The sequence below is a fragment of the Macaca fascicularis genome, chromosome 9 (genome assembly GCF_037993035.2).
Source record: "Macaca fascicularis isolate 582-1 chromosome 9, T2T-MFA8v1.1".
NCBI classification, from domain to species: domain Eukaryota; kingdom Metazoa; phylum Chordata; class Mammalia; order Primates; family Cercopithecidae; genus Macaca; species Macaca fascicularis.
The window spans coordinates 140940524-140955011 of NC_088383.1; the positions used below are offsets into that span (position 1 = coordinate 140940524).

The 14488-nt window shown below is 51.2% G+C and overlaps 1 protein-coding gene and 1 pseudogene across 17 annotated transcripts in view; both read left to right on the forward strand.

The window, feature by feature from the left end:
• Positions 1-7076: 7076 nt before the first annotated feature.
• Positions 7077-7693, forward strand: LOC102116344 (large ribosomal subunit protein eL19-like; annotated as a pseudogene).
• Positions 7694-12783: 5090 nt separating this feature from the next.
• PPP2R2D (protein phosphatase 2 regulatory subunit Bdelta) overlaps positions 12784-14488 on the forward strand; it is a 49764-nt gene continuing 48059 nt past the window's right edge. For all 17 annotated transcript variants that reach the window (XM_074003088.1, XM_074003084.1, XM_074003087.1 and 14 more), the window contains exons 1-2: positions 12784-12927; positions 13010-13102. Coding sequence is in view for 5 of the 17 variants with exons in the window: in XM_045361757.3 (XP_045217692.1) it covers positions 12921-12927; positions 13010-13102 (100 nt within the window). In the remaining 12 variants the exon portion in view is untranslated. The remainder of the gene's footprint in view (positions 12928-13009; positions 13103-14488) is intronic.

A 14488-nucleotide genomic window follows, 5' to 3' on the forward strand; every position in this document is an offset into this window, starting at 1 on the left:
GTACTGGAAAAGAATTTGCAAAACACATACCACATTGCCCAGGCTGGTCTCAAACTCCTGGGATCAAGCAATCCTCCTGCCTCAGCTTCCCAAAGTGCTGGGACTACAGGTGTGAACCACCATGCTCAGCCGTGAAATGGTTTTATATGATACTATAATGGTGAATACGTGACATGATGCATTTGTGAAAACTCATGAAGCCATACAACACCAAGAGTGGCCCCTAATGTACACTATGAACTTTAGTTAATGACAAGATATCAATAATAGCACTTCATCAATAGTAGTAAATGTCAATAATTACTAGTTACACTAGTACGAAACATGACTAATAGCAGAATTTGTATCTGTGTGTGGAGGAAGGGAGTATGTGTAAACTCTCTGTACCATCTGCTCAATTTTCTGTAAACCTAAAGCTTCTCTAGAAAATAAAGTAGGCCGGGTGCAGTGGCTCAAGCCTGTAATCCCAGCACTTTGGGAGGCCGAGATGGGTGGATCACGAGGTCAGGAGATCGAGACCATCCTGGCTAACACGGTGAAACCCCGTCTCTACTAAGAAATACAAAAAACTAGCCGGGCGAGGTGGCGGGCGCCTGTAGTCCCAGCTACTCGGGAGGCTGAGGCCAGAGAATGGTGTGAACCCGGGAGGCGGAGCTTGCAGTGAGCTGAGATCTAGCCACTGCACTCCAGCCTGGGCTACAGAGCGAGACTGCGTCTCAAAAAAAAAAGAAAAGAAAGTCTATTAAAAGTCTATTAATTTTAAAAAGCAATTAGGAGCCAGACATGGCGGCGCACACCTGTAGTCTGAGCTACTTGGGAAGCTGAGGCAGGAGGACCACTTGAGGCCAGGAGTTCAAGGCTGCAGTAAGCTATGATCATCCCACTGCACTTCAGCCGGGGTGACAGAGCAAGACTCCATCTCTAAAACAAAATAAAAATCATTATCTGAAAAATTAAAAAGCAATTAAGGGTATCATCTTGGTTTAAACAATGTCAACAACCTTTACCCTAGATTCATACTAGTATATTCACAATTCTGAGGTCCACATGTGGGTTCCCTTGCCTGGAGTAACTAAAATCCCAGACATGCTCTAAGATCCTGTCAACTCGCTCTTGGGAAAAGCACCATCCGCTCAGAAGTCATCACTGCCTTCTCCTTTGTTTGAGGCCACATGAGTAAATCTCTAATGGTGGGATGATTGTACTGCAAGGCTCACATATGCATGGAGGAAGGTGAAATGCAGGTCTTTCCCATTCTTTCTACAGCCATCCACGTGGTCGTTGTGCCCCTGTATCACTCCCACACTCCCTACCAGGCCCAGGACACTTGGGGAGGCCTCAGGGAGCAGGTGCTAAAGTGGCCTCCCCACTGAACAAAGCAAGTGTGCTGGTGAGACACACACCCAGTGCGTTTGCCTTTCTCAGTCTGCAAACATCAGGCGACAAGCATGGCACCATTCTACAACTTGGTTTAGGGTTCATATCAGGCCCGGGCTCTGTCAAATCTGTGTAAACGCACTGGTTTGAGGTCCCCGTCCCTCTTTCTCTCTGTTGGTGTCTCGCAGGGGAGGACTCTGGCTCTCCGTTGGCAGGCGTCCACACTGGTGTCTCTCAGACCCACAACTACCCTCCCAACCCTCGGCCAACACCCTTCTTCACCCTCTGGTGGGGGCCCCTCATGGTGACCACAAGACCTCTTCAGGGCCTACACACTCGCACACATACATGGAGACACACAGAGAGACAGACACAGAGATGGACACACGCAGAGACAGAGACACACACACGCAGAGACGGAGACACAGAGACAGACACACACAGACACACACAGACACACACAGAGACACACACACAGAGACACACACACAGACACACACACAGAGACACACACACATAGACACACACATGGACACACACACAGACACACACACAGAGACACACACACAGACACACACACAGAGACACACACACATAGACACACACATAGACACACACACAGAGACACACACACATAGACACACACACAGACACACACACAGAGAGACAGACACAGAGACGGACACACGCAGAGACAGAGACACACACACGCAGAGACAGAGACACAGAGACAGACACACACAGACACACACATAGACACACACACAGACACACACAGACACACACATAGACACACACACAGACACACACAGACACACACAGAGACAGACACACACACACAGAGACACACAGACACACACACAGACACACACAGAGACACACACACAGACACACACACAGACACACACATAGACACACACAGACACACACAGACACACACACAGACACACATAGACACACACACAGACACACACACAGACCCACACATAGACACACACAGACACACACACAGACACACACAGACACACACATAGACACACACAGACACACACACAGACACACACAGACACACACAAAGACACACACACAGAACACACAGACACACACAGACACACACACAGACACACACAGACACACACATAGACACACACAGAGACAGACACACACAGACACACACACAGACACACACACAGACACACACAGACACACACAGACACACACACAGACACACACAGACACACACACAGACACACACAGACACACACAGACACACACACAGACACACACAGACACACACATAGACACACACACAGACACACACACAGACACACACAGAGACAGACACACACAGACACACACAGACACACACACAGACACACACACAGACACACACATAGACACAGACACACACACAGACACACACACAGACACACACAGAGACAGACACACAGACACACACAGACACACACACAGACACACACACACACACAGACACACACACACACACACAGACACACACAGACGCACACACAGACACACACATAGACACACACAGACACACACAGAGACAGACACACACAGACACACACACAGACACACACATAGACACACACAGACACACACAGACACACACACAGACACACACAGACACACACAGACACACACACAGACACACACACAGACACACACAGAGACAGACACACAGACACACACAGACACACACACAGACACACACAGACACACACAGACACACACATAGACACACACAGACACACATAGACACACACACAGACACACACACAGACACACACATAGACACACACATAGACACACACAGACACACACACAGACACACACAGACACACACACAGACACACACAGACACACACAGACACACACACAGACACACACACACACAGACACACTCACAGACACACACAGAGACAGACACACACAGACACACACATAGACACACACAGAGACAGACACACACAGACACACACAGACACACACACAGACACACACAGAGACAGACACACACAGACACACACACAGACACACACAGACACACACACAGACACACACAGACACACACACAGACACACACAGACACACACACAGACACACACAGACACACACAGACACACACAGACACATACACAGACACACACAGAGACACACACACAGACACACACACAGACACACACATAGACACACACAGACACACACAGACACACACAGAGACAGACACACACAGACACACACAGAGACACACACATAGACACACACAGACACACACAGACACACACACAGACACACATAGACACACACACAGACACACACACAGACACACACACAGACACACACAGACACACACAGACACACACACAGACACACACAGACACACACACAGACACACACATAGACAGACACACACAGACACACACAGACACACACAGACACACACATAGACACACACATAGACACACACAGACACACACACACACACAGACACACACATAGACACACACAGAGACAGACACACACAGACACACACACACACACATAGACACACACAGACACACACACAGACACACACAGACACACAGACACACACAGAGACAGACACACACAGACACACACACAGACACACACATAGACACACACAGACACACACAGACACACACACAGACACACACAGAGACACACACACAGACACACACACAGACACACACATAGACACACACACAGACACACACAGACACACACACAGACACACACAGACACACACACAGACACACACACAGAACACACAGACACACACAGACACACACACAGACACACACAGACACACACATAGACACACACAGAGACAGACACACACAGACACACACACAGACACACACAGACACACACAGACACACACAGACACACACACAGACACACACACATAGACACACACAGACACACACAGACACACACTCAGACACACACAGACACACACAGACACACACACAGACACACACAGACACACACATAGACACACACAGAGACAGACACACACAGACACACACACAGACACACACAGAGACAGACACACACAGACACACACACAGACACACACAGACACACACACAGACACACACAGACACACACACAGACACACACAGACACACACAGACACACACACAGACACACATAGACACACACAGAGACAGACACGCAGAGAGACAGACACAGACAGAGATATACGCACAGACACACACACAGAGACACACACACAGACACACACACAGACACACACAGAGACAGACACACACAGACACACACAGAGATATACACACAGACACACACACAGAGACACACACACAGACACAGAGACAGAGACACACAGACACACAGACACACACAGAGACAGACACACACAGAGACACACACAGAGAGATACGCACAGACACACACACAGAGACAAACACACAGAGAGACTACTGAATAAAAGCAGGGGCAATTAGTAGTGGGCAGTTCATACCCGGCTACGGTGTCAGCATGTCAACATGAATCAATGATTGAACCAGACACCGCGGCTCAAAGATAGCGGCGACGGCAAGATGAGTGAGTATATGAAAGCGCGTGTATTTCTGCACGTACACGCACTTGCTTTCTTTCCCTGCCAAAGCACATTACCGCAATCTTAACGGCTTACAACACCTATTTATTCCCTCACGGTTCCCTAGGTCAGAAGGCCGGGCAGTTTGCCTGACTGGTCTTCTGCTTAGGGTGGCGGGAGCCTGAAATCAAGGTGACAGCAGGGCCGCGCCCCTTTCCGGAGGCTCTCGGAGTGAATCTCCTTCCAGACTCTTCCAGGCTGTTGTCTGAATGCTGTTGGTTTGGTCAGATTCCCGTCTTCATGCCGGCTGTCAGTCAGGGGCTAGTCTTGGCTCCCGGAGGCGGCCCAGGTTCACACTCACGCCTTCCACGCAGCCCTCCAGCACCTGCTGGCCAGGTCCCTCGTGTGCTCTGACGCGCTCTGACTCTCCTTTCTGCTGCATTTCTGACTGCGGCGGAGAAAGTGCTCTGCTTTGAAACGTTCACAGGATTAGATTGGGCCCGTGAGGATGATCCGGGATAATCTGCCGAGGTTAAATCCTGGAACTTTAAGCCCATCTGCAAAGTGCCTTTAGCCACGCAATGTGACATAGCCACAGGCTGGCTCTGGGGATTGGGGCATGGACATTTGGAGGGTCATCATTCTGCGGACCATGCACATGCACCCATCTCTCTTGTTCCTGGAACCCTGATGTTCTCTCCACCACATTCAATTCAGCATGTAGAGATTTGTTGTTGTTGTTGTTTGAAACAAGGAAGGAGTGCAGAGGAAGACAGGGGACAGGCAGATGCCCCCAGGCCGGAGAAGAAAGGCCCAGGAGACAGGAGGTGACTGTGGGGTTTTCCTTCTCAATTCACAACACAGGGCTAGTCACAGCCTTCCGTCCATCCCTCTCTTCCCACCTCCCTTTCTTTTTTCTGTTCCTTCATTTCTTCCTACCTTTCTTCCATTCCCTCAGCATGTGACAAAAATATGAGGATCAGATCCTTTCTGGCAGGAGGAAAGAAGAATGATGGGATGACGTCTAATGCCTTGCTGGGCTCCAGCAGTACGAGGCAGCCACGTATCAAAAGTCAGAGACACAAACCAGCACGTGCCCCTCTCTCCACAGAGTCTCGGTGCAGGTCCTCCTGCCGCTGCTTCCCAGCCAGCCCCCAGGCCAGGCAGACAGGGTGCCTCCTCCTCCTATTAGCAAAACTTCTAAATGTGGTTTATTTTCCACAGAAAGATTGCACATCCTACCAATAGGCTACATCTATGATAACACTGAGATTGCTATTAAGTCTGAACTTAAAAATAATAAACATTTGGCATTTTTGAATACTATTTAGTAGTTGAAATCTAAATAAATCAAAATTATTTCGGTCTGGGTGTGGTGACTCATGCCTGTAATCCCAGCACTTTGGGAGGCCGAGGCAGATGGATCACTTGAGATCAGGAGTTCAAGACCAGCCTGGTCAACATGGTAAAACCCCATCTCTAATAAAAATACAAAAATTAGCCGGGTGTGGTGACACACACCTGTAATCCCAGCTGCTCAGGAGACTGAGCAGGAGAATCCCTTGAACCCAGGAGGCAGAGTTTGCAGTGAGCCAAGATTGCACCACTGCACTCCAGTTTGGGCGACAGAGCAAGACTTTGTCTCAAAAAAATAAAAGTAAAGGCCGGGCCAGTGGCTCACGCCTGTAATCCCAGCACTTTGGGAGGCTGAGAAGGGTGAATCATGAGGTCAGGAGACAGAGACCATCCTGGCCAACATGGTAAAATCCTGTCTCTACTAAAAATACAAAAAATAGCTGAGCGTGGTGGCACGCACCTGTAGTTCCCAGCTACTCCAGAGGTTGAGGCAGGAGAATTGCTTAAACCGGGGAGTCGGAGGTTGCAGTGAGCCGAGATTGCGCCATTGCACTCCAGCCTGGTGACAGAGTGAGACTCCGTTGGAAAAAAACAAAGAAAGAAAATTAAATAAAAAATATTTTTAAATAAAGGTATTTGGGGGAAGTGTGATTTGCAGACTCTTTAGATATAAATTCCTTTATAGACTTGGAGAAAATGTATGGTAAGTTAGACTTTAAAACAACCCATTTGAGCTCTTTCCTTTCGCTGCTGCAGCCGCAGCCATGAGAATGCTCAGGCTTCAGAAGAGGCTCGCTGCTCGTGTCCTCCGCTGTGGGAAGAAGGTCTGGTTGGACCCCAAGGAGACCAATGAACTCGTCAATGCCAACTCCCGTCAGCAGATCCGGAAGCTGATCAAAGATGGGCTGATCATCCACAAGCCAGTGACTGTCCATTCCCGGCTCAAGGCCAGAAAAGCACCTTGGCCCGCCGGAAGGGCAAGCACATAGGCATTGGTAAGCCAAAGGGTACAGCCAATGCCCGAATGCCAAGAAGGTCACATGGATGAGGAGAATGAAGATCCTGTGCTGGCTGCTCAGGAGACACCGGGAATCGAGGAAGATTGAACACCACGTGGTTCACAGCCTGTACCTGAAGGAGCAGGGGAATGTGTTCACAAACAAGCGGATTCTCATGGAACACAGCCAGAAGCTGATGGCAGACAAGGCCCGCAAGAAGCTCCTGGCTGACCAGGCTGAGGCCCGCAGGTCTAAGACCAAGGAAGCACGCGAGCGCCGTGAAGAGCGCCTCCAGGCCAAGAAGGAGGAGATCTTCATGACTTTGTCCAAGGAGGAAGACACCAAGCAATAAAAGCTCCCCCTTTGTCTGTACATACTGGCCTCTGTGATTGCATAGATCAGCCATTAAAATAAAACAATCCTTTAAAAAAACATCCATTTTACGGAGGTATCATTCACGTACAATAAATGGGTCCACTTTAAGTTTCTAGTTCAATGAGTCTTGACAACCACACACACTGTGTAACAGCTGCCGCCATCAGAACGCAGAACATTTCCACCAACCCAGGGAGCTCCTTCCCGCTCTCTCCAGTCAATCCCCCCACCCTCGTGCCTCACGCCTTTTTTCTTTGTTTTTTGAGATGGAGTCTTGCTCTGTCGCCCAGGCTGGAGTGCAGTGGCACGATCGCGGCTCACTGCAACCTCCGCCTCCCGAGTTCAAGCGATTCTCCTGCCTCAGCCGCCTGAATAGCTGGGATTACAGGCGTGCTCCACCACGCCTGGCTGATTTTTGTATTTTTAGTAGAGACAGGGTTTCACCATGTTGGCCAGGCTGGTCTCAAACTCCTGACCTCGTGATCCACCCACCTCAGCCTCCCAAAGTTCAGGGATTACAAGCCTGAGCCACTGCGCCTGGCCCCACGCCATTTTTTAAATCCCTATAGAGCAGTTTCGCCTGTTCTTGAACTTCAGGATTCTTCAGAGAAACCGTGTATGGAATGAGCTTTATTTTCAGGAACTTGCTCACACGATTGTGGAGGCTGACGAGTCCAAAAACAGAGGGTGCACAGGGTGAGCAAGGCAGGCCAGCAGGCGAGAAGCTCAGGCAAGGGCTGATGCAGGAGGCTGGAGGCAGAATTTGTTCTCCAAGAAACCTCAGTATTTGTTCTGAAGGCCTTTGATTAACTGGATGATGCTCACTCAAATTATTATCAAGGGTAATCTCCTTTTCTCAAAGTCAACTGACTGTGGGTGTTAACCACATCCACAAAACACCCGCGTGGCAATACTTGGCTTAGTTTTGATGAAATAACTACATACTATACCCTCGCTATATTGACACATGAGACTAAGTACGGTAAAACAAAGGGGCGCATGCAGCTTGCATGCCTCCGTGTCCGGTTCCTTTCATTTTCATATTTCGGGGACTATTTGGGACTGCTGTTCGTATCAGTAGTAGCTCATGCCTTTTTGTTACTGAATAGTACTGCCTTCTATGATGACAACAGGCTAGATTCTAATACACACCAGGCGTTTTCAATTCAGCTGTGAGAATTTTAAAAAATAAAATTGCTGTCAATACTCAGAAACTTGTAAACACCAATTAGAATCCAAACACAAAAATTCATTGAGCTATTATTAGGTTGGCACAAAAGTAATTGTGGTTTAGCCCAATATTTTAAGTTTTTAGCATCATCAGAAGAATAGTTAAAAATCTCTTGCTGGTCAGCTGATGCACAGTGGGACGCAGGGAAGGCAGCCCACCAGTCTCAAAAATATGTTACTTTTGTGGCTACATCTTGTTTTTACAGTTTAATGGTAGCTAATTAACCAGAAAATATATTCTAAACAAAAACTAATTATATTGTCATCACTTCAAAAGACATATTTAATACACATTAAAGCAATTACATATGAACTAAAAATAAAATCCTATGTCCCCCACTGGCTGAACAAACCCCCCTGTGGCCAGGGGGACCCCAGGAAAACCTTAACACTGAGGCTATAATGGGGGATGGGAAGTCAGACAAGCCCGATACCCCTTCCCTTTTGTGGTTTAGACACAACAGACCAGCGTTAACGTTAAGCTAGAGATCGTAAGACTGACAGAATGTACTCTGTGGCAGTAAGATGCCAAATTATAAACAGGGCCTAAGGCTGTGCTGGGGGAGGGTGAAGCCACACACGGCACACTTACAGAGAAACAGACGTTCTCACTGCTGTCAGGTTGCCTTCCCTCCAGCAGTTAACTAAGCACTGGCCTCGAGATGAGCAACCTTAAGCAACTGCAGCTCCACCAGCCATTAAGTGACCCCCAGTCCTGCTCCAGGAGCCGTAACTACAGCTTTCATTGGACAGAAGACTGTAACTTTTTCCTCATAAGAAAATGCTGACCTGGGACCGGTTCTGGCCGGTTTACAGAGGCTGCACATCTGCATGCCTTCTGTCCTGAAAAGACCTCTGGAGGTACAGGGCCTAGTCGTAAGGTATTTATTTATTTATTTATTTATTTATTTATTTATTGACAGAGTCATGCTCTGTCGCCCAGGCTGGATTGTAATGACACAGTCTCAGCTCACTGCAACCTCCGCTTCCCAGGTTCGAGGGATTCTCCTGCCTCAGTCCCCCAAGTAGCCAGGACTACAGACACATGCCACCACACCTGGCTAATTTCTGTACTTTTAGTAGAGAGGGGGTTTCGCCATGTTGACCAGGCTGATCTCGAACTCCTGACCTCAGGTTATCTGCCAGCCTCGGCCTCCCAAAGTGCTGGGATTACAGTCGTAATATATTCAAAGGTTTAGTCTGCCCCACAGAGTGAGATTGGGTCCGTGTTACACAATACGCATGTGTCAGGACCCCCTTCCTGAGTATTCATAGCTCCTCCCAAAGCCTGTTGACTATGTATGTTTAGCCAACCTGTTCAGTGTAGAGCTTCTGCCCCAATCCCTCCTCCTTCGAAGAGCCATCTCCCATCTTGGCCTGGGGGATGGCCACCTTGCTGGCTGTAACCATGTATAAGAAATAAAGTTCCTCTTTTTCCAAATGTATAAATTGTCGGGTTTTTATAAGAGGGATCTGGTCATTAACCCACTTTTTCAAGTGCCTTCCTGGGCAGATAGGCTAAATCTACATTTTAATAAGGAGATTACAGCCCGATTTTTCTGCTCTTCTCCTCAACAGAGAAGTAGGTATTCACTGCCTCCAGTTCCCCTCCTGCCACTGTCCCCAGAGCCCTCTGCAAACTTGTCATTCCATAGTCACTGCTCCATCCAAGTCAGTAATGGCCTCCCAGTCACTACAACCAAATGGTCCATCCTGTATACTCATCACACAGCATCACAGAGCAGCCACTCCCTCCCGTCTTCAATGGGTCCTGAAGTGGGTTCTCCAGGAGCCCACCTCGCAGGCTGCTCGCTCATCCTCCACATCCTCACCCCTTCAGGGTTCTGTCCTTGGTCCTGTCCCCCATCTGTCCTCCCTCCTGGGGTGACCTCACCCAGTTTCCTGACTTGAAACTCTAAGTGCTCTCACCTTGATGCTCTGGCTCTGACTTCCCTGCGTGCTCCAGGTTTGTCTGTGCAACAGCGCTATGTGTTGACAGTGAACCTCTGGTCGGGCTGCACTGCCCCCACCCAGATGGGCCTTTTGCAGCCCTTCTGTTGCAGAAACTCCATCGTTCCAGGTGCTCAGACCACCCGAGAGCAGTCATTCCTAAGTCCCTGCATTCTCTCACACCACATCTCTTCCATCAGCGAATCCCAGAGCCTCTGCTGTCAAAGTGCTTTTCTCTGAAATCTAACTGGTTCTCACCATCCAACCCCACGTTCACCACTCTATCCTCATCCCCATGCCTGGTCAGCCCAGCTGGCCACTTGATTGGTCTCCCTGCTTCCTCTCTTGGGGTCCCCACAGGCTATTCTCAGCAGAGCATCCACGGTGGCTCTGTGAAAGCCCCAGTCCATCACGATGCTCTTCTGTTCATGAGCCCATCTCACTCAGAATTCAAGTCCCCTAAATGGCCTGCCCACCGTCCATCCTCCTCCACTTACCTCCCTGCCTTGACTCCAACCCCTGGCCTCCCCTCCACTCACTCTGCACCCATGCGGCTTCCGGCTGCCTCCTGCCCATGCCAGGCATGGCCCTCCTTCCTGTCCTGGCACTTGGTAGTCTCTCCTCCTGGCCAAGCTTTCCTAGACGTCTGCATGCTTACTCGTTATCCCTGAGTCTTCTCCAGTCACCCCCGTGCAAGATTCCAACTCTCTCCATACACGTTTCCTTCTCTGATTTTTCTCTCCAGCTCCGACTGGAGTGGACGAATGTTCCTGATTTGCAGCGACTGTCTTTTAGTGGTGCAATACCATCAGCGCCCACTGCAGCTATACTGAAAGTAGTTCTGATTCCGGACATCAATCCCATAGGGACAGTCTCCCTGATGATAGCTCGACTTCACATTTTTCAACTTTACGATGGGTAGATTGGGTATTAGATGCATTTTTGACTTAGGAAGAGCTTATTGGCGGGGAGGGTAGCCCCACTGCAAGTCGAGGAGCACCCGTAATCGCTCAGTATGCCAGAGAAAACCCCCCGCAAATGAAGAAACGATCGGCCCTGTTTCCCCAAGACTGCACTGGGAGCTCCGAGAACCTGTAAGGTAGCCATCTGGTGAGCAACGGTGCGCTATGAAAGGGAGGTGGACGGGGTTGGGAGACCGAGGCAGGCAGACGGCTCGAGCCCAGGAGTTCGAGACCAGCCTGAGCAACATAGGCCCCCGTCTCTACAAAAAATTAAAAAATTCGCGAGCCTGGCAGCGCGTGCCTGTGCTCGCAGCTACTTCCGAGGTGAAGCAGTAGGATGGATTGAGCTCAGGAGGTCGAGACTTTAGAGAGCCGAGATGACGCCCCTACACTTCGGCTCGGGGTACCAAGCGAGACTCCGCGCGGGGGGCAGTGGGCGGGAGGTAGGGCTCAGGTGCGGCGCGCTCAGGTGAGGACGGCCCACATGCCCGCCCACCGCCGCCAAGCGCGCCCTCCATTGGCGGTTCGGTGGAGAACCCACACTCCCATTGGCCGATGCGGGATGGGGGCGTGTTCGGCCCAGCGGCGCCCGGAAGGCGTGTCCGGCCGCAGCCCAGGCCCTCCCGGAGTTCCCGGAGAGTAGGGGCGTTCGGCGGCGCTAGTCTTCAGGGGAGCGCCGGGCGCACACCGGACCACTACGGGAGGCCTAGCGCCGAGGGCCGAGGACTTGGCCTGCGCCCGCCGACCCCAGCTACCCTCTGCAGTCGCCCAGGCGTCCCTTCCCCCCTAGCCGAGCGGCGCCGGGCCCAGGTCCGGGGTCGGCAAGCGCAGGCGCATTGGACGCCCCCGGCAACCCCCGCGTCCCGCCCCGTCCGCTGCCGGTTCGAGGAGGCGGAGGGCGATGACGTCATCGAGCGGGGCGACGGGCATTGGGCGCCATTTTGAAAAGGGAAAAAAATCCCTCCCCGGCGGCGGCGGCGGCCGGGGCTGAGCGCTCGGCTGTAGCGGCGCGGAGGCCGTCTCCCTAGTCCGCCGCGGTCCCCGCCCGTCCCGCCGCCGGCTGCCATGGCAGGTGAGGGGCCTGCGCGGGCCGGCGGGGGCCGCGGGGGCGGGCGGGGGCCGCGGCCGGCCTGACCGCCCCGTTGTGTTTGCAGGAGCCGGAGGCGGCGGCTGCCCCGCGGGCGGCAACGACTTCCAGTGGTGCTTCTCGCAGGTCAAGGGGGCCATCGACGAGGACGTGGCCGAAGGTGAGGCCCGCGCCGCGCCGCGCCCCGCCCCGGGACCTTGGCGGGCAGCCCCCAGGCCGACCGCGGCCTCCGGGCCCCAAGCGCCCAAGGAAGGCAGGCAGGAGGATGGGGGCCGGGCGGGGCAGGGGCTGGGGGCCGTGGTGGGGGACCATCGTGGGGCGGCCGTCGTCTGTCCGCTGTCCTGGCCCGCGGGGCACGGGCGGAGGCGCCGGGCCCGCGGCGGGGCTTATGTAAGTCACCAAGGTCACGGGCGGCCGGGCCCTCCGAACCCAGCGCCTGGGGCTGCCTCCTGCCCGGGGCGGAATCGCGGAGACCGCGGCGGAGTCGGGGACGGGAACGGAGTCCAGATTCTGCGCTCAGGCAGCGCGGCACAATGGCCCGGAGGATGGGAACGCGCCTAGGGCTGGGTCGGGGCCTCGGCCCCCGCCCGGCTCTGCGTTTCCTCGCCGGTGCGCTCTTGAGCAAGCTGGTTGCCTCGGTTTGTCCACCCTTAACAAGAGAGCTGGACGCCCTGATTGTTAAGGTCTGCTTTCTGAGGTTCTAACATCCTTGAATTTTACTGTGAAGTATTGCTCCTTTCTCTATTGATATATTTTGAAGTCTCTACTCCAGATTTTAATCTTGAACTTTATGGTATTACTGGAAGTTCGCTGGTCATTTCCTTAAATCATACCCTTAAATTGGTCCAGGCACAAAGTTTTAGGGTGGTAGGAGGAAACTGGGGAGTGCCTCCCGCCTCAGCTTCCCGTGAAGCTTGCATGTCACCCTCGAGTGAAAAAGCTGTGTAGCTTTCCTTCTTCACCGTTGAATGGAGAACTTGGTCGAGTCTTAGAAGTTTGATTAATATTTCAGATTTAGAGCCATAGTGACTTTTTTGTTGTTTATATATCTTACTGAACATTGTAAACCTTTAACCTTTTCTTAAAAATGATTTGTGTTTGCACCAAATACACCTTTCCTGCCTCAAGTTACTAGAAACCCCTTGTCAGACATTCTGTTCACTTCCCTCCATCTCAGCCCCTCCCATGACATTTTACTCCCTCTTCCCTACCCTGTACCTTTCCCTGGCAGTGTCTGGTTTGGTGCATGACCCCTGAGGACATCTGGAAGTTCTGAGCCCCCTGGCACAAACAGGGCCTAGGTTATTAAGCAGGTGAAACTGGGCTCTAAGAAATGCATAATGTATACTGTTTGAGATTAAAACTAGGTACATTTTATGTGATGTAAAAAGTTTATTGATTTTATTTATTTAAAATACGTTACCTTTTTTTGTTTGATTTTGTATATGCCAAGCAAGTTTGAAGTGTGACTTCTATCGCAAGTAAAGCAAAACTTGTTTGGGAGTAAGGAAGGTGAGAGGGCTTAATGCCTGCCTTAATTTCTGTT